Source organism: Pungitius pungitius, chromosome 12 (genome assembly GCF_949316345.1).
Source record: "Pungitius pungitius chromosome 12, fPunPun2.1, whole genome shotgun sequence".
Classification (NCBI taxonomy): Eukaryota; Metazoa; Chordata; class Actinopteri; order Perciformes; family Gasterosteidae; genus Pungitius; species Pungitius pungitius.
Genome location: NC_084911.1, coordinates 9091506 through 9112525, shown reverse-complemented (window position 1 = coordinate 9112525; position 21020 = coordinate 9091506). Strand labels below are relative to the sequence as shown.

Genomic DNA, 21020 nt, shown 5'->3' with positions numbered 1-21020 from the left:
CTCTGTGTGCATGCCCAACCCCCCCCACACGGTGGCAGCCTTATATTCGATATTATGTGACTGTCGTGGCTGTGTTCTGTGTGGCCACTCGGACATTGTCTCTCATACGTTTTGCTGTGTTGACAAAGGTTGATCTTTTTATCATGAATTTTTTATGATGTCATTTCTGCGAGATATGTAAAACCCTCCCTTCTTTGACAAGCACAAAGAAGGACCCGAGAAGTGTCAGTAGGCGACCGACTTCTTGGGGTTGTGATCCCTAAAAAATGGAGACATGTGGTAACAGTAGCAAAAAATATATGTCATTTTTGTAGAAAATTTGGTTAAAATATTACTCCCGACGCGCTCACCGCCCTTCCTGATGAATATCTGTGAGGATGTCTGGCTTGTCAGCGAGAAGAAAATAAATTACTACGTCCTCTAAAGTAGAAAAGAGATTTTGATCCTGACATGAATGCATTGTAATATGTGGCTAACGAGTTTTTGATGGTGGTGAGAGATGGTGGTGCATCCAGCGTAGCACTTTGTAGTAAATGAAGATCCAAATGACTGCTAAACAATAACAACATTAAAGATTAAAGGCCATCATGCAAAATATAGTCAAAATACCTTGAACGGGATTGAATATATATAATGTCCCTCCAAGCAATATGTTTAATCCCTTCAAATCATTTACGCAATAAATAAATTAGTTTTTGCTTCTTGCATTTTCAACCCATCCAGAGAGACATTTGTACTACATTTCGAAATGCTTTTCTGATTATCACGTTGTTGATTGTTGGGATTAAAAGATGACAAACGCCTTCCTCCTACCGAGAAAAATGAAGCTTCACGAGGCTGCAAACTGCTCCAAGTAAAGCCAGATGCGAATATCTGACTGCAGACCAGCTGTTAGACACCAGCATGACTCACTAAGTGCTATGTGAAATGAAATCCCATATCTATATATATATGAATATATGTATATTTATATAAATATACATTGAATATACAGTTTACTTTATAATAGCACTTTCAACTTTGCATACAACAGAAAGCCAAGCTGGGCCACGGTAAGAAAGTGATCACGCCATCGGACCACCGGCGGTTCAGCCTGCCCTCAGGTAACATGGACCGGATCCGACTGAACGACTTCAACTTCCTGTCCCTGCTGGGGAAGGGAAGCTTCGGCAAGGTGAGAGCAAAGATTTAAAATATGAACGCAAAGTGTCACCGAACGATGGGTGATGGGTTAGCATTTGCTTGCCGTCCTCTGTGACCTTTGACCCGTCCCGTCTTCATCAACCCCCTCAGGTGATGCTCGCGGAGATGAAGTCGACAGAGGAGCTGTACGCCATCAAGATCCTGAAGAAGGACGTGGTGATCCAGGACGACGACGTCGAGTGCACGATGGTGGAGAAGAGGGTCTTGGCCCAGAGGGACAAACCGCCCTTCCTCACGCAGCTGCACTCCTGCTTCCAGACGGTGGTGTGTGGAGACTTCCGCCTAAGACGCCATTGTTTGCCAATCAAAAATCCCTTTACTTTATTTTCAAAGGTTTCAATTGTGCTCCTCCGTCAGTCCTTCCACAGTCTGTGGTGGCATTTCTTACAAACGTGTATTCACACCCTCTCACCGGTGCCGCTGCAGGGAAAATTGATACTGAGCTGAGGCCAGGCTTGAATACGAAGTCTCCCGTATGACGTCATCTTTGGACGCAGACAGGGTGACTCAAGGAGTCTTCAATAAAAAAAAAAGAAGTCATTTACTGATCAAAGCTCAGTGATTTAAAATACAGCCACACTGCAGACCGTCTCCTGAGATAAAGGATCATGACGGGCTTTCATTTATCCCAAGGTGGTGCTCAGTTACATTATATATACACAAGTGGGATTCTGTGTAATGTCATGTATGTTTGAGTGTGGACAAACTGTCCTTCCTCTTGTGAAGCATCCTTTAAGAGCTGCTCTTTAGGCAATGACATCTCTCATTCTTTTTTCAAATCTAGGATCGGCTGTACTTTGTAATGGAGTACATCAACGGGGGAGATCTTATGTATCACATCCAACGTATGGGGAAATTCAAGGAGCCTCAGGCAGTGTAAGGACACTATTTTCACTATAATCAAGATATTTAGCTACTTTATTTAGTAGTACAATGTGCTTGTAACAATTAAGTGCTGAACTTTGGATGTTTCGTGTGCAAATGTGTTGTTCATGCTTGAAGATGGTTGTTAGTAGAGAGATTTTTAATGTAAATAGTGTTTTTGTGAAGATTTGCACTCATTTTCTTGTTTTTTATTTTGTAGGTTTTACGCTGCAGAGATTGCTGTTGGTTTGTTTTTCTTACACCGAAAGGGAATCATCTACAGGTGGGTGAGTCAGAGAGAAGCGAGTTTTAGGTCATGACGCAGCACATTCACCTCCCATTCCGTCATTGCCGCTTCAAAAAAAAAATCACTTTCAGGGTTTTACTTTTTACTTTGGAGGAGAAGATTAAGGAAAATAGATGTTTGGTTTTGTTTGTCTTCATGTTGGAAATAGAATAGTTGACGCAGGAATATTTTTTGAGACGGTGTAAGGTGAGGTAAACGTGGTCGACAGACTGAAGCTCAAGATACGGGGAACGGAAGTAGGACATGATACAGACGTTTAGACAAGGACTCGGACAGAGGGACGGACGGCTAAAGCAGACAAAGGACAATGAGATAAGGAGATAACAGACAGAAAAAAAGAAAGAAAGCAATCACCTTAAAAAAAGCAAAACCAGAGAGCAGAGTGAGAAGGCCCGACGGCTGCAGAGGTCACCCTGTGCCTCTTCAGTAGCTCACATCCACATCTGCGTGACAGATAGAGCTGCCAGAGGTGGCGAGAAGGGAGGCGGCGAAAATGAAGAACCGAGACGCGCAACCCAAGCACAGACAGATGAGAGGGGCCATTCTCGTTAGTTGGCGCGGCGCGTGCAGCAGACAGATCGGAGAGGTGGAAGCTCCGAACACACGTGTAAACAAAGTCTCACTCACTCCCCGTTTCTGCTGCAGGGATCTGAAGCTCGACAACGTGATGCTGGACTCCGAGGGCCACATCAAAATCGCCGACTTTGGCATGTGTAAGGAGAACATGTACGAGGGCATGTCCACGCGCACCTTCTGTGGGACCCCGGACTACATCGCCCCAGAGGTGACAATGAGAGGATAGCACTGTTTTTATTTGTTTTCTACTTTAGACTTTCTTTATTATGGATTGGTCAACACATGTGGGAGGCGATTAAGAGGGTGAGAGGAATACAGTGGCCCAACTGAATTAACTACTGTTATATACTCACCGGCCACTTTATTAGGTACCCCATGCAAGTAACGGGTTGGACCCCCTTTTGCCTTCAGAACTGCCTCAATTCTTCGTGGCATAGATTCAACAAGGTGCTGGAAGCATTCCTCAGGGAGTTTGGTCCATATTGACATGATGGCATCACACAGTTGCCGCAGATTTGTCGGCTGCACATCCATGATGCGAATCTCCCGTTCCACCACATCCCAAAGATGCTCTATTGGATTGAGATCTGGTGATTGTGGAGGCCATTTGAGTACAGCAAACTCATTGTCATGTTCAAGAAACCAGTCTGAGATGATTCCAGCTTTATGACATGGCGCATTATCCTGCTGAAAGTAGCCATCAGAAGTTGGGTACATTGTGGTCATAAAGGGATGGACATGGTCAGAAACAATACTCAGGTAGGCTGTGGAGTTGCAACGATGCTCAATTGGTACCAAGGGGCCCAAAGAGTGCCAAGAAAATATTCCCCACACCATGACACCACCACCACCAGCCTGAACCGTTGATACAAGGCAGGATGGATCCATGCTTTCATGTTGTAGACGCCAAATTCTGACCCTACCATCCGAATGTCGCAGCAGAAATCGAGACTCATCAGACCAGGCAACGTTTTTCCAATCTTCTATTGTCCAATTTCGATGAGCTTGTGCAAATTGTAGCCTCAGTTTCCTGTTCTTAGCTGAAAGGAGTGGCACCCGGTGTGGTCTTCTGCTGCTGTAGCCCATCTGCCTCAAAGTTGGACGTACTGTGCGTTCAGAGATGCTCTTATGCCCACCTTGGTTGTAACGGGTGGTTATTTGAGTCACTGTTGCCCTTCTATCAGCTCGAACCAGTCTGGCCATTCTCCTCTGACCTCTGGCATCAACAAGGCATTTCCGCCCACAGAACTGCCGCTCACTGGATGTTTTTTCTTTTTCGGACCATTCTCTGTAAACCCTAGAGATGGTTGTGCGTGAAAATCCCAGTAGATTAGCAGTTTCTGAAATACTCAGACCAGCCCTTCTGGCACCAACAATCATGCACGTTCAAAGTCACTCAAATCACCTTTCTTCCCCATACTGATGCTCGGTTTGAACTGCAGGAGATTGTCTTGACAATGTCTACATGCCTAGATGCACTGAGTTGCCGCCATGTGATTGGCTGCTTAGAAATTAAGTGTTAACGAGCAGTTGGACAGGTGTACCTAATAAAGTGGCCGGTGAGTGTATGTTTCCGGGGCAACCAGTAACCACAAAATAAACTTCCCAGGTTACAAACCCAGTGTGCTCTAGTTTATCAGAAAACATATCACCTCGCCGTAATGTGTGGTTAAATTGTGAACTGGAAACATTTGCATTTCCACCGCGGCTGTGATTTAGCTGTTTACCTTTGCGTCTGCGTGGGACGGAGTTGTAGAATGACACATTGGTTGCTAAGAGAAAGCGCCTTTGTTATGGCAGCTCAAAATAGTCCACTGTATGGTTGACTGGCAGTTTAGATGAGAAATGTTTTACAGTGTCGGTTGATATTGCTGCTGTGGTTCTATGTGACACTTTGTAGCAGAAAAAAAAGCCTTTAAATCATAAAGATAAATAAACCCTTTTAATCAAAGAGCCTGTTCATAGCCTCTCTTGTCTAATGGGTTTGTGTCTGCATGTATTTGGTTATTCTTTTTCAGATTATAGCATACCAGCCTTATGCAAAATCAGTGGACTGGTGGGCTTATGGAGTTCTTCTGTATGAGATGCTGGCCGGACAGGTGATGTGTCTTCTTTAAGTTTTCCATTTCTTGCATTATGTTCAGTAAACAAAACCGCCACTACTTCCATCACCTCAAAAGGTCAAACAAAAACATCAATGAGCGCAAGACGGCGATGTTACACCCACCTGTTACACCTCACAGACCGACCTTCTCCCCTCAGTAACTTCACAGAACAAACCCCAAGCCAACACCTTTTTTTAAATTCTCGCTCCTCAGCCCCCGTTTGATGGAGAAGATGAAGATGAGCTCTTTCAGTCCATCATGGAGCACAACGTGTCCTACCCCAAGTCCATGTCTAAAGAAGCTGTGTCCATCTGCAAAGGAGTAAGTTCTGTTAAAGTAAATTGAATCAAAATCTGGAAGAGGTTTGCATCCATTCACGGTAATAACTTGCTATAGGAATGTCATTGTTGGTAAGATAACTGTAGTGACCGTTTTTGACGTGCAAGATTTAAAGCTGGAAAGCTTTAGGTTCTGAAAACAGAATTCTTGCAATGAACCGTTTCTATTGGTACAATTTCCAGGGCTTCCAAAAATGGTCCTTTATCGAGCAGGCAACTGTTCACTCAGTACCTGGGCATCACTTCATGCCATATCAACACAGTGAAGCGGCTTCATGGTTGACATTATTATTTACCAACAAGGAAATTAGGTTTTTAAAGTCAATTTAAGCATCAGAGAAGATTCAATTAAGATTGAGGTGCAATCGTCTAAGAGCGCGCCTCACCTTAATTTAGTATCACCTTACAGCCTGTAACTGCATGCCACCACCACAAATATCATTCATCAATTCAGCTGGCAAAGGAGATAACCCGTATCCTTATTATTTGCTTCACATGGGATTTGCAAAAAATTGATTCATGGTCAAAATTAAGTTAGGTTTCTGGATCAGGAATCGAGCTACGGAAAGGCCGTGCAATTTCCTGCCCCTGCTTTAAACCCTGAAGAGTAAAAACACAAGAGTCTGTGCTCTGCAGAATGTTGTTGGAGAAGAAGAAAAGCAAAAAAAAAAAGAAAGCAAGAAATGTACCTGCCAGCCTCTTGTTAGGTGTTGTTGTCCTGCAGCACCCAACCGGTCACACCTTCTGATCCCTCCTCTCCTGTTCGCTAACAGCTGATGACCAAGCACCCGTCAAAGCGCCTCGGCTGCGGCTCGGAGGGGGAGAGGGACATCCGGGAGCAGGCCTTCTTCAGACGCATCGACTGGGAGCGCCTGGCCAACAGAGAGATCCAGCCGCCGTTCAAACCCAAAGTGGTGAGTGGCGTTGTGTATAATCTAAGAGTCCTGCTTAATGATTACATCCAACACAGGAACCTTTTCATTGCCCATACGGCCATGTGCAGTTGGCATTTTGACGTCAATTTTTGCACGTTTTCTGTGGAGGAAACAAGATTATTGGACGGAAAATCTGATCAAGAGTTAATTACTGGCATTCCTTGGTTGCTTTCAACTGGGCGTGGCATTACTTTCATCCACTGAGCTTTGATAACTGGAATGAGATGAGAGGGTAGGTGTCAAACACGATGATTGCCTTAAAAGATTGTTCACATTAACCTTTCGACCATCCTGAAATAATCTGTTCCCTCGGGACAGGGAGTATTATTGACTAATAAATTCAAAGAGGTGGGTGATGCTGGACACAGAGAGAGATGATGGATGACGACACAACTTATAAACACGAATGAAGTGGAGTCTTCATTGTCAGGTTGAGTCCAAGAGTTCCTCAGCGGTTTACATATTCTGTATCTCATCATGCAGTATGGGACACGCACCGCCTGGTCTTGTCTCCTTGTCCAAACACCCGGGAATTTGTTTAGTTGTTGTTGTTATTCCCATTGCGCTCCTGTTAAGTTTGCTTGGAATTCCTGCGGCAAATCATTGTAAAAAAAATATCAATCTGTGTGACTCTTGAATGCGTCGCTGCGGAAGAATTTTCAAATACTTCCTGATTGAGTCTTTGAATGGGTGCGTGTCGTATGTGTACCTTCTCATATATGTTTGTTTGTTGAACCTTGCGTGCCCCCTCCCAGCGCCCGAAGCAACACACGCGCGTCAGGAGGATTAAAAATAGCTCTCCGATTTCCCTTTGCTTCCACACAAGGCCCACAATAAATGCAGGGTTGCACAGCGGATGTATCCATCTCCATTCACAAGGAGGGGGGGCGGGGGAAACTTGCTAAATGTGAATCCATCCATTCAGAAGGGCTTTGTGTGGCGACATTCACATTTGTGAGCTCACACACAGCGTCATTAGTTGGCCTGAAGGGATTTGCAAACAAAGGATTTATCTACGGCTTTATGGCTTTCTGTCATATTACAGAAATGTCTCATTCGCTGATCGGCCTCCCTGACAAAATGTGCCAGCAGGTGCTGAAATCCATTGTACACCGCTGATTTCTTTTTGCTGTTCATTACTCAAATTGAAGGATTTGGTCTCGCTTTTTTGTAATAGCGCCGTGCGGAAACCGTGCATGAACCACAGCAATGTGCATGTGGTACATATTCAGCCTGGGAGACACATGACGGCGTCAGGCGGAGCTGCACATGTGATGTCGCTGACTTCCACTGTGAATGCTTAGGGTTAGCTTCTTAACCTAATTACAAATATCGGCCCGGCTACACACCGGGGCTTCAAACATTTCCTGCACCGCCTTCCCTTCTTTCCTATTATAAGACTCAGGAGGAAATGTCTCAGGGTCGGTCCTTCCCACATCTGACATTTAAAAAAAATAATAATCTTTTCCAGGGCGGTAAAGGAGCAGAAAACTTTGACAAGTTCTTCACCCGTACGCAGCCCGTGCTGACGCCCCCCGACCAGCTAGTCATCGCCAACATCGACCAGAGCGAGTTCGCCGGCTTCTCCTACATCAACGCTCAGTTCATCCATCCATCCCTGCACAGTGTGGTATGAGAGCAGCCTTCACAGACTCCTCAACAGTGGTCGCTCTACTACTCGTCAATATCTGTGCACCGGGGGTTTAGGGGAGCGGTGTGGAAGGAAAAGGACAAGGCACTGATATTTGTGCATTATCCCCCCCTCTTAGCATCTCTTATTCTTTATTATGTACAGTATCTGTGTTTATCCAAACCTGCAGCCTTTTTTTTTCTTGTGTATGAATGTGTCTATCGGTTGATTTTGTTGATGTTCCCCATCTCACCACGCGGCGAGCTGCAACGCACGGCGAAAACGGACATATTTTTCTGCGCTGTCCCGGCTTTATCTACTTCTGAACCGCTACACGTGTATTTTATATTTATATACTAAAGAAAAAAAGGTAGTATACTGTTACATGAGTGCCAAAGTAGAAGATGAGAAAAAACCAATTCTATTGCAGTTCATTATGTTTTTTTCCCGCCTCTGGCCTTCCCAGGACACTAAAACCCTTCAGCAGGGGCAGTTTCTATGTGTCGCTTTATAGGATGTGGAGCTCCAGTTTGTCAAACTCAACACAGACTAAAAGAAGCACATTCTGCCTTTTTACCCCGGTGGAGTTCATTGGGACAGAAATCTGTGGATCAAATAGACAGTGTTTTTAAGTACAAACATGCTATTACCATATGCACAAAGCAGATATCTGTTGCATGCTTATTTTTCTGACTGTATGAGCCGTAGACTCTAGGATGCAGTACACGTCTGGTTTCATTGTAAAGTTTAGTATTACAATATAAACTATGTTAATATATAATTGTTGTATGTTTTGGATAGTCTTATTCTAAAGAAAACAAAAAGTTTTGTTCTTGTCTTATGTTCTGCTTGACGCAACTCTTTATGTCGCAGAAACCCCTCGATTATATGTCAACCTTTTTTTTTTTTGTAAATATGTTTCAAAGAGATGTTGCAAAAAGAGAATTTACTTGCAGATTTTATACAACAAACTGAATGTGCTTTTACTACCGCAGTTTGAACCTATCTATGTTCAGTTTACCCCCAACAAGAGTATACATATACATATGGCTGAATCTTTGGTAGCTTTGGTATCAGCAAACCTTGTTATATGTACTTCCACATTTTGTCCATTATTTTCTACTACTCGTTGTCATGGCGAATATGCAGCACCTACTGTGCGTGAGACGGTTGGACGCCCTCTTGCCTTGGTCGTCTCAGGGCCGCCTCCTTCTTCACAAATTCAAAAGCCAGAAACGGTACAGTTGGAGGATTTTCTTCTTCTTTTTTTTTCCTCCCTGCGTATATTGTGTGCATGCGTGAGACGAGGCCTGATCAAAGCATGCAAAAAGACCCCTGCATGACACGGAGATCACGGAGCTTAGCGATTCTCCCACTTGTGGTGCGCAGGATGAGACAAACCAACGGGCACGGTGCGCTTTTCTACTCATCGTCTCATCGCGTAGCCCGACATGTTCGGCTAACAAAGCTGAATCATGAACAAGACAAATATCTTTAAGATGCTTCTGTTGTTTTATTTGTTCCCTGTTGCCAATTTTGTAGTTTTTTTTTTATCCTATTCTTTTTTGGGGGGGGGAGCGGCTACTACTGAGGCACACAACGCTACAACAAGGATGTTTCATAAATACTGCCAAACTTACTCTCAGCCCCGGAATTAGTGACTTCACACGTCCAGCTGTCACATCTGGACCAAATGACATTTTTTACGGTCAAGAGAAACCTGAATGTTTACATGTCTCACATTGAGAATCGGAGGAGAGGAAGAGAAAAAAACAGGACAGAAATATTCACGCGTCAGGGTAAAGCCCCACTACAGTCAGAGCCACAGGGATGTTTATATGTGTCTGCTTTCACTGCCCCTGCTTTTGTTAACCTGATTCTCCTTGCTCCTCTGTTCAGTGTGGTATGATGATACTGTGTCTAAATAAAGTATGAAAAATATCAGTCATCTCTGTTTCATTTTGGAATGAAGGTCACTTTCACGACGGCTTAAATTTTAATGTGTGCATTATTAGATTATTATTAGATTAGAAGTGGATTATGGGTTAAATTGGGCTGCACTGCAATATTTAATGTGTATGTCATTGTGGTTCTGTTTTTTGCATACATCATGTCTGAAATGAATTCCATGATGCACTTTCGGGTCTTTACATGTGGAAAGCTTCAACAAGTGTGCTTTTAAATGATCTTCAGCCCCGGAGGAAAGACTGGCTACTTTATACCTAATCAATCGAATGCAGACTACTGCAGTCAAAACCTCTCTTACAGTGTCCATCAAAACGTATTATCTAAAAGGCAGAGGTTATGGCTGAATCATACCAGACTGCACAGGTTTACCAAATACATTTGCTACTGAGAGCAGATTTCTTCACCGCCAAGCACGCTGAAACTTGTCCCTGATATTGATCCTGTGAAGGAATGTGACCTGTAGGTATTACGATTACTTGATATTTTAGTTAATCTGCATTCTTGCTTATAATTCCTGTCAGGTCTCAGTGGAGCTGTCTGTGGTCCTGAAGCACTTCAGGCATCGCTCTCTCTCTCTCTTTCGCTCCCTCACCCACCCCCCCTCTGTATTTTTATCCAGCCAGTGGAGCAGCTCTCTCTCTTGGTTGGAGAGTGTTGCACTGACGCACCGCTGCATCATCTTGCTCCTCAAAGATTCTCGCGGCTTCACTTAGCAGTTTTCTGAAGGGAGATGTGACCAAATCATCAGAGAGCCGCGTCATTTCGTAGCAAGTCGCCAATGACAAAGCAGGCAGTCGCTGCCTGCAGGTGTTAATCTACAATTCAGCACCATATTTGCTTCAGATGCAGGAAGCACCGCGCTGAGACTTAAGGAAAACAGGTAAGAGCAAGTGTTTGCACTTTGCTGACTGTTTATTTTGACTTTCTCAAACTGGTGCGTCTAATATGTTGGACTGGGCGGTGTGTTTGGCATATTCATCGTGGTCACTCAGGATTTTATTGTGGTTGCTACATCAACCAGGCATGTATACATCTTGCTATGTGCTCTTATGAAGATAATATTTCTTTCTGTTGAGGTATTTTATTTGAATATCAGGCGATAACTATAGGATGATGGAGACTACTACAATGTCATGGTACAACCGCATGGATGCACAGTCTTTAGAGGAGTATCATGGTAACGTAGGATTGATTTTGACGTGTTGTTTTTTTTACGTTACGCTCCTAATCCTACTAAAATAACTGTAGAGGCGGCTAATCTGCAATAAGGTGGTAGAAGGTCAAATGACAGTGAAAGTATCCAGCAATAGTTAGACCATTGACAGCTGATTTGAGGGATTAGATGATCTTAAGCGTGAGTAATTATACTGTTTTGTATTTATCTTTTGACTTAATGAAGGGTCATTTTTATAGAGAATAGCGAGGCCTGGACACTAAATGTATATATTCAGTGAAACAAGTACAATAAGATGTGAAGAGGTGATCTGAGTGATAAGGCTCTGCAGTCGTGACTTCCTTTTTCTTAAGATCATGGTGTCTCGGCTTTTCACACTGTTTGCACATCAATGATGTCTTGAATAATAGTTTGATGGCTTTTGTATTATATAAAAGGGAAGCTCTTTCAACAGTATAAAATTAAATATTTTTTTATTTTAATGAGGAATTCTGCCAACTTGCCTTTTCTTAACTGGGAGAATGTATTTAGGGGGAATAGTACTGCTGAATCCCGGTGGCCCAGAGGATCATACAAGGTAATCGCATAATTGTGACACAAGGTCATAATGAAAAAATAAAACCGCACATAAGGACTGACGATAAGGACGAAAATAAATAAATAAAAACAAGACAGGTCTTAAAGGTTGAGACTGCAAGTTGAAAATTGTATTTTATGGAATATTTATGTGAACCTTTCAAAAGAAACTGAAAGCCGTTTTATTATTTGGTAAAATAGATATACTTTGGAGCCCAAAATAGTTTTTCATAATTCAGTGAAGCATCAAATTGAGCCTCTCCCTGAGGCTACGTCCTCTAGTTGAGTCCTGCCTGCTTCACTGTCCAGAGAGCGTTCACATGTGTGTCCTGAATGGAAATGAAATCATCGACCTGTCACTGCAGATGATGTCCAACTATGACATCATACATCGGTCTCGTTGACTTATAAAGGCTTTTGATGAATTTCCTGGCTGTAACATGTCCAAACCCAGTCTCTGATTTTGTCTTGGTTAGAATTTGCATTCACAGCAGTGCACGCGCAACACGTTCAATGCCGCTCAGCCTGAAGAACCAAAACGTACCCTTAACGATTACGACCACGCCGCCGGTCCCCACATCAACCTTCCTTTCAATTCCTGCCTGTAACCATCCACTGTCTTTTTCTCTTCTCCTCCGGATTGCCATTTCTTTGAATTGCTGCTGGAGGTTCCCCCTCTTGTCACCATGAGCACATGCAGCAGGAAGGCCCTGACATTGCTCAGCAGTGTCTTTGCAATCAGCGGCCTGGGGCTGCTGGGAGTGGCGGTCAGCACCGACTACTGGTTGTACCTGGAGGAGGGCGTCATCATGCCGCTGAACCAGAGCATCGCCATCAAGACCTCGCTGCACTCGGGCCTCTGGAGAGTCTGCTTCCTGGCCGGTGAGTGACGAGTCCCTGTGGCGCGCGTGGTGCTCTTGTGCTCCTGTCATTTGACGGATAATCGTGTGCTATACACTGGGGGGGGGGGGGGTTCAGATACTTATAGCGGATTCATTTTCACTATGCAGCGTCTAAATGTGGCAGAGGCAGCTAGATGATCCTGACACACGCATCAGCCAGCTTTGAAATACACACGGAAGGACATTCACACAATCACTTGTGTGTGTGTGTGTGTGTGTGTGTGTGTGTGTGTATGTGTATGTGTGTCTGTGAAGTGTGTGGAGTACTTGTGGCAGAGTCAAAGAAAACAGAAACAGAGCAATAGAAAGCTTGTTTGTGTTTCTTCTCTTTTTCAATCACACAATGTAAAACAAGGTGCATTCAGTGTACAATTAGTCCCGCAACATTACACGCACACACACGCACACACAAAGTCTTCAGGGACAGATGCCGTCTTATCGTGCTGCGTAATTAGCTGGTGGTTAACTCCAGCTGGTGTCTGTACGTGACAATGTGATAATAATAACTGTGTAGCTGTCTCGGTCGGATGTGATCTCACGTATAAGAGGGAAGAAAACTTGAGTAAAAAAAGGACATTACGGTCCAAAGGAATCCATATTAAATGAAGGAAGTGCTAATGATGCAGGAAGACCACGTCTCCGCACGGCTTAATCACAACTAAGGTGCTGCAAGGATGAAAAAGTCCAAACTGATAAAAGATATCCACACATCTGGTGTCGAGCTTTCAGCATAAAGGATTCAACGAGTGACAGGCAGCTAAATGTAATCAGTCCAATGATTGCATGCGGCACACCTGTGCCTGTCTTTACACGCTTAAAATGGCAAAAATATATGTAACTCTTCCAAATGCTTCATTTGTATAACCAGTTTATTAATATCAAGTGCTGAGATGGAAAGGCCCTGGTATAAGAGCTGAAGTGTTCCACACTGATAAATGTCCTCAGCGTCCTAGCTCTAGAGACTAAACAAAGTAGGTCATATGTGTTTAATCAGATTTGTTTTCAAGTGTTAGGAGGGCGAGGCCATGGTCAAAGAACTGATGTGTCTTACATGGATTAGATGTCCCCAGTATCCTGGCTGTAGAGACTCAACAAGGTGGTCAAGGTTTCTGTTGATGCCACCGATAACTGAACTTAGTTATAAGAACTGCCTCGTTCTGTTAGGGGGGAAGGAGGTTCAGGACAGTCTGCAGAGCACGTAGCTGTTGTGACCTTTCTTCCCTTGCAAGGAAATAAACGGAGAAAGACATATTTGACTCAGAGCCTTTGTTTCTTACTTTACGATTGTCTGTGCAAAATCTTCCACCACACGCTTCCCCTCCGGGTTTCTTACAGATCTGAGGATCTCGGATCAGCACTGGCTGAAGCCACGGTTCCTGTGCGATGGAACAGTACGATTGTACTTTAGTGTGCCTCCTGACTATGTAGAACAATTTGTCAGGGGTCAAATGTCATTTTTCAGGGAGTTATGTTGCAATGGAAACAGAGACTCTTGAAGATCCCTGATTCTAAATAAGAAATAAACAATTTTAACAGATTAATCAATAGAGATATAACATCTGCAATAAATGAGTCGTGCCCCTAGACAAAGCCTGGCTAGCTTTCCCCCCGCCGTTTACAGTTGTAATGCTAAGCTAAGCTAACCTGCAAATGACTCATAAAGGAAAAAAAGTCCAGTCCACGAAATAATGAACGATTTCCCCTCAATGTAAAAAAGGTATTTTTGGTTTATTGTGTCTCTGGCTGACATCTTGAATTGAACCCTCACTGTGCAGTATCAGTCCTCACTGGGTTATTAAATCTTTTAATATGACCTCTGCTGACCTCCCCACCAACAGGCACACCGGCCCCCAGTTCCCTCTTCAGCTCCACAGTATACCTTCCCTGCCCTTTGACCTTTCCTCTCCTCGTCCTTGCCTCTGCTTCGTCTCAGGGTTTTTGTGTCCTTCCTTTTCAGGTGACGAGTCCGGTCGCTGTTTCACCGTGGCCTTCATCATGCCCATGAACGTCCAGCTGACGTCAGAGTCCACAGTAAATGTGCTCAGTGAGTGACACCGGGGCCGAATAACTCAACCCCACGCCCCTTTAGAACCCGTAAATAGGCGGAGGTATTTTCAGGGCAAAGAACTTATGGAATAATATTGTGCTTGGAGATCACTTGAACGCAGTCAGACAGATGAGAGTGAGTCATCCGAACCCTTGAGTGGTTCCTCCAGATACTTATTACCATTTTCCCAGACAACCCACCTCACCTGCCCTTCAGGGCGTAAAACCTTTAGCTAAGGATAAACCACTGCAGCCATTCAATGGAACAAGATTGTAAACAATCGGGCAGAGATGCAGATGATAATTGCCTTCATTTGATCTTTTAGACCTTTTATTATTATTATTATTATAGATTGTTCCTTTTTCCTCACCAACCAAACAGACCTTCATTTCACACTGATCTCAATCTCAGATTTGTCTCGTTTTGGGGCTTTCGTCCTCTCCCCAGAAATGATCCGCTCCGCTACTCCGTTCCCGCTGGTCAGCCTCTTCTTCATGTTCATCGGCTTCGTCCTCAACAACATCGGCCACGTCCGGCCTCACCGCTCCATCCTGGCGTTCGTGTCCGGGATCTTCTCCATCCTCTCAGGTCTTCTGTCATCTTCTATCCTCGTCGAGGTTTCTGTCCCCCCCCCCCGCCACCCCCCCGTCCTTGGGTTCATCTAACTGTTTTCCGTCGCTCAGGTCTGGCCCTTGTGGTGGGTCTGGTGCTGTACATCTCCAGTATCAATGATGAAATGCTGAACAGGACGAGGAACAGCGAGACCTATTTCACCTACAAGTACGGCTGGTCCTTTGCATTCGCTGCCATCTCGTTCCTGCTCACCGAGGTGAGCAACTGTCCAAAGATGATAAAACGCACACATTTTATGTATCGACACACATGATACATTGGACTGAAGCAGAAATGTCTGACATTGAGCATTCAATCCCCAGATTTTTTTTTCTACAGTGCATCCTTTTATTTAGACATGCCTACATTCTCATTCAATCAATAGAACTGATCTGTCACATGTGCATTCACACTGAGGAGTATAAAGTAAAAAAACTTGTCAGTAGGCTTTGAAGTATGAAACACTCACTGAAGCGGATACAGAACTGGAACAAGATCGAGAAAAGGGAACACAAAGGAAAAAAAACACCATGAAAGAAGAATCACAGAATGACAATTAAAACGACAGGGAGGTACAGGTAACATTATTTGAGTAAATGGATGACATGAATCATGAGGGTTTACTGCCCTCCAGTGGTCGCACGTGGAAACTGAAACATCATTTGACACGTAGAAGTAATATCTAATAATATATGATCTAATATATAAATAACAACCTCCGGTTTATGCTGTGTAGCACTTTGGGTAGTTACTTTGAAGACCAAACTGAAACCATCCCAAACACATCCGAACCACTGTTTTAATGCTTTTCAAAATTTTAATATTTCCTAAATCCATTTCCGTTTCATTTGAAAGCCCCTATTTTTCTCTCTTCGTCCTTCGTGTCCTTCTGCAGAGCGCAGGCGTCATGTCCGTGTACCTGTTCATGAAGCGCTACTCGGCCGAGGAGGCTTACCAGCCTCGCCACCCGAGCTTCTACCGGCCTCGCCTCAGCAACTGCTCCGACCACTCGGGCCAGTTCCTCCACCCGCAGGTCTGGTCGCGTGGGCGAAGTCCCTCCAACATCTCGAGCGAAGCTTCTCTCCAGATGAGCGCCGGCTACCCTGCTCTCCTCAAATGCCCCGACTACCGCCAAGTCTCCTCTTCGCCCTGCTGAGGGGGGGGGGGGGGGGCAGAGGTCACCTGGAGGTTGCCGAAGGACAACTGGATCATAAAGGCCCCACGGGGGCCTCGGGAGTTTTCTTTTAAGGAAAATATACAACTCAAGTTGTTTGGTTGTAAGTCTGCGGTTTTGCAGGAGGGGGATGTGTGCAGCTGAGCCCCTCATGGCTGTTCCGTAGGGTCAGAAAAACGGAGTCTGTCGATTTTTAGAAGAAATAGAACATAATCCAATCCAATACAATATATTATTCAAATATCTGTTTGGTATATATTAGATTACCTGAACTTGAAAACAATGTTCTGTATTGTTGTGTTTTTCCCTGCATCTGTTTTCTTCTTGTGGACACGTCTGCTTCCTCATTTTGCAATACATTAATGCTCCTTCTGCTTAAGGTCCATTTATGTCCTGTGGCAGAATCCATGTATGAAGTCACACCACAAAAGAGATCTACCCCCCAAAACCAACGTTAGGCCAACTGTTTCTCCTGCAGGCAAAGATCGTCACGTGTGATGCAATGAAGCTGCCATCAGACAGCAGGTGGCGCTCCATAAGTCCCAGCAACAAGCCTCCAGCCTGCTGAAGTGTTTCGTTTGTTTGCATGTTGCTTCGCATCTTATGTGGAGATTCTGTTTAGTCTCTGACATCTTAACACACGGCACTAAGACATGATGAAATGTTAGCTTCTATAGCTTTATAGATGTTTGTATATAATATGTACAGCTGTTGGACATTCAACTGTTTGTGTACATATACAGATGCATCTGTTTATATGTAATTATATATACATATATAGTTTTATGTATATGTATATACTTGTGTGTGTACATATATGTATGTATATATATATACTATATATATATATATATATATATATATATATATATATATATATATATATATATATATATATATATATATATATATATATATTAGGGCCGGGACTCAATTAAAAATATGAATCTAATTAATTAGAGGCTTTGTAATGAATTAATCGAAATTAATCGCATTTTAATTGCATAAATATTTGACCTGAGAACAGTGAGAAGTAATTTTTTTCACATGGATTTTTATTTTTGTTCAACCAATTCCAGCAGACAAGTGTGTTGTGTTGTGGATTCCAGCCTGAGAATCTATGAGAATTGAGGTTGGATTCAAAAGCATCAACAGGTGTGTGGTGGAACAGTGCAGGGAGATAGCAGGAAGGCTGAAGTGTGGAGGATCCTCAGTTCAAACCTGCTCTCTCAGAAGGAGGCTTTGGTTGCAGTCAGGGCTTCAAACTGTAAACTTTGAAAGAGTTTTGAGGTTTAGTAAACAATTCCAAGGTCTAATATGAGAAACGGACACAATGAGGCATGTGCTTGAATAGCCCAAGGGAACAACTGAAGGGCTGCAGGCTCCAACCTGCTGTCTGAGGTTGTGGGTTCACGCCCCTTCATGCATACATCACTTCTGCTTTGAAAGAGTTTTGAGGTTTGAGTAGCAGTCTCAAGGTTAAATACGAGAAACAAAAATGTAATTTGTGCATTGTGAGGTAGTGCAGCACAAGAGCTGAGGAGCTGCTGTCCTTACCCTGTAGGTTGTGGGTTCAAGCCCACTCTTGGGTTTGAGCCTTTGGCTTTACTTCAGGTTTGAGTAGCAATCTCAAGGTTAAATACAACAAACAGAGAATTGGTTAGTGTGTGATGAATTAGCACAGTGGAAGAGCTGCTGCCACAAGCCTGCACTGCATTTGAAGGTTGTGGGTTCAAGCTTGGGCTTGAGCCTTTGGCTTTACTTCAGGTTTGAGTAGCAATCTCAAGGTTAAATACAACAAACAGAGGATTGGTTAGTGTGTGATGAATTAGCACAGCGGAAGAGCTGCTGCCACAAGCCTGCACTGCATTTGAAGGTTTTGGGTTTGAGCCTTTGGCTTTACTTCAGGTTTGAGTAGCAATCTCAAGGTTAAATACAACAAACAAAGGGCTTATTAGTGTGTGGTGAAGTAGCACATCGGAAGAGCTGCTGACATAACCCCCTGCACTTGAAGGTTGTGGGTTCAAGCCCAGATGTGGAAATAGCATTTAAAAAGAGTTTTGAGGTTTAACTCACATGCTCAAGGTCAAATAGGATAATCAAAGTTGCCAAAATGTGACCAGGACTGGTAGTGTAGGGGTGCAAGAAGGAGCCGAAAGCCTCTGTAAGTGCAGCCAGTGGGTTCAAATCCCGCTCCTGCCAAGTCTTGAGCGCACTACTGTGGAGGTAGTTGTGGGGGCATTGTCTCCACTGGTTGTTTCAGAGAAATGAACCCTGGGGGTTATGCAGAAACACAAGGCGCGTTCACTTGAGTTATGATGGCATTGTCAAGAATGATGAAGAATCTTTTGAATGATGATGAATTGACTAAATTTGATGTTAATTGCTAATTAAGCTTTTATCACTTATTAGCCATGCTACATAGCCTATAGGGTTCCACCTTTTTGACGGGAGAGAAGGCCGGATGAGTCAGTAAAGGTGAGCAGATGTGTCTCATTCAGTAGTCACACTGACATGAAACTTATTACAGCCTCTGAGGGCATTTTTCAAGACAATCACATGTTTGTCTACTTCAGGGCATCTTGTGGACAACCTTAAACTGACAGTCTGGCACAGGGTGTAGATTTGTTTACCCTTTTTAGTGCATCACCCCTCCAATTCTCTGTTACATTCAAATTCAACTCACTTGTGCCTTTACCAATGCAGGAAGGATGAATAGCATGGCTGATCCTCCAAGATGCACCAATCCGTCTCTGGGGCAATATCCCTTTATGATTTTTTATAAATGTCAGTCACCCAAAACTAAAAAAGGATTTAGGAAGAGCCACCATGTCCCTTGAGGGTTGAACCCAGATAAGGTTTAAAGTACAGAAATTTGGGGCATTTGGCATTAGTGACAGGGACGTGTAGGTTGCTCCATCTAAGATCATTCCAGTCATATCATGGGAAAAAAATATTGTGAAAAAAGTCAAAAATGTATGTAGGGTCAAAAAAGAAAAGATTTTTTTAAATAATAGGTAAAAAATTATTATAAACAAATATATGTAAGGTCAATATATATATATATATTATTAGGGCCGGGACTCGATTAAAAATATGAATCTAATTAATTTATCAAAATTAATTGCATTTTAATTGCATAAATATTTGACCTGAGAACAGTGAGAAGTAATTTTTTTCACATGGATTTTTATTTTTGTTCAACCAATTCCAGCAGACAAGTGTAAAAATAGCATACTTAGAAATATAGTACTTCCAGAAATTCAGGTAGCCTATAGGTAAGTAGACCTTCTGTAAACTAGGTTTTTTTTTAAGTAGACCAATGCTTTCAAGTACATTCAGAACATTGGTTATTTTTTCAGAAGTGGACTTAGTTACCCTGGTCCTTAAACCAGTCATCTGGTGCAGTGTAGGTTGGGTGTGGGTCCTTGTACTCGGGTCGGGCTAACGTCCACGCTAGCTGCTAATTGTTTTGCGTTGAGGTGATACTTGAGGCTCGATGTGAATTCCTTGTTGCACAGCTTGCACACAACCACGCTCTTATCGACGCTTCCATCCGTGTGTTTATTATAATAAGATTTCCCATTCACGGGGCCACCCGACACGGTCTCGTCAGCTTCTTCGTTCATGTTCACTGTGGTTTGTTGTTGTCTGAAGTCATGAACGCTAGTTGGTGCTCCAGTATAATCGGTCCTCCGAAACTCATCCAGTGAGAAACGTTCCGCAGTGCAAAAAATAAGTGTAAAAATGTGTAAAAAATGTTTAATGTGTTATTTTTTGTGTAATTAATTCATCTTAATTCACATTGTAATTAATTAATCGTAATTAACGCGCTAAAGTCCCAGCCCTAATATATATATACATATGTGTTTATGAGGTGATGTAAAGGTCTGTAATAAAATATAGCAGAATGATTCTACATTTATCCACTGGGGGGCAATGTATTTGTGTATGAAACCAGAAAATCTGAGTACTTTGTGAGACTGACATCTGTATTTAAAGTTAAACAGAATAAAAATATTATATATATATATTATATATTATAAATAGTATTTAAAAGTAATTTTCTTATCTTTATTTGATCCAGTTAAGCCCCGAGTTGTTTTTATTAAACATGATGTTCAGGCAAATCCTCAGTGTATAAACTGGTAATTTTTTTCATCTGTATTTTTGTGGATATATAGTGTTTTTGTAATTGCTTCATCACAAACATCGTAGGTTTATTTGTTGCAGTTATTGAGTCAGTTAGCAGTTAGCTACACTAGACGCATTATTCACCATCAAAACTATCTGAGTGTTGTTTGCTCAACACTGCAAGTGAAATATCACGCTCATCAATCACATGATCACTTCAGTCTGCGTTGTCCAAAAAGGTTTAAATGAAATCGCTTTTGAGTTCATAAGAGGCACCGCATTAAAAAACAAAATCTTAACACCACAGAAGTAAATATTATGGAAAAGTGCTTTAATTAGATGTGTAAGGATATAAATGTGTACAAAATAAACTGGAGTGTATTTTGGGTTATTATATATTTTTGATGGGAGTTTTGCAGGAAAATGTTGGCCTTAACAAATTTAAGAAAAACTAAGTCTACAAAGCTTCATCTTC

The 21020-nt window shown here is 42.9% G+C and overlaps 2 protein-coding genes across 3 annotated transcripts in view; both read left to right on the top strand.

Annotated features, from left to right (window-relative positions):
• The window catches only part of prkcab (protein kinase C, alpha, b), a 75526-nt gene extending 65630 nt beyond the window's left edge, over positions 1-9896 (top strand). For both annotated transcript variants that reach the window (XM_037476035.2, XM_037476034.2), the window contains 9 exons: positions 1034-1174; positions 1294-1467; positions 1988-2079; positions 2288-2350; positions 3020-3158; positions 4969-5049; positions 5269-5376; positions 6167-6307; positions 7800-9896. In XM_037476035.2, the coding sequence (XP_037331932.1) occupies positions 1034-1174; positions 1294-1467; positions 1988-2079; positions 2288-2350; positions 3020-3158; positions 4969-5049; positions 5269-5376; positions 6167-6307; positions 7800-7964 (1104 nt within the window). In that variant the 3' untranslated portion in view covers positions 7965-9896. The remainder of the gene's footprint in view (positions 1-1033; positions 1175-1293; positions 1468-1987; positions 2080-2287; positions 2351-3019; positions 3159-4968; positions 5050-5268; positions 5377-6166; positions 6308-7799) is intronic.
• A 664-nt stretch (positions 9897-10560) lies between these two features.
• On the top strand, positions 10561-16405 carry LOC119220459 (voltage-dependent calcium channel gamma-5 subunit-like). Its single transcript, XM_037476508.2, has 6 exons — positions 10561-10806; positions 12345-12558; positions 14536-14622; positions 15073-15213; positions 15309-15454; positions 16133-16405. The coding sequence occupies exons 2-6, from the start codon at positions 12363-12365 to the stop codon at positions 16391-16393; spliced, it is 831 nt and encodes a 276-aa protein (XP_037332405.2). The 5' UTR covers positions 10561-10806; positions 12345-12362; the 3' UTR covers positions 16394-16405.
• The last annotated feature ends 4615 nt before the right edge of the window (positions 16406-21020 follow it).

What these genes read in the sequence shown, in the direction of transcription:
- LOC119220459 (XM_037476508.2), top strand. Translation starts at nt 12,363, where the DNA reads ATGAGCACATGCAGCAGGAAGGCCCTGACATTGCTCAGCAGTGTCTTT. An exon ending in GTCCACAGTAAATGTGCTCA is followed by an intron (nt 14,623 to 15,072) that starts GTGAGTGACACC and finishes TCCTCTCCCCAG; the next exon opens with AAATGATCCGCTCCGCTACT. An exon ending in GATCTTCTCCATCCTCTCAG is followed by an intron (nt 15,214 to 15,308) that starts GTCTTCTGTCAT and finishes TCCGTCGCTCAG; the next exon opens with GTCTGGCCCTTGTGGTGGGT.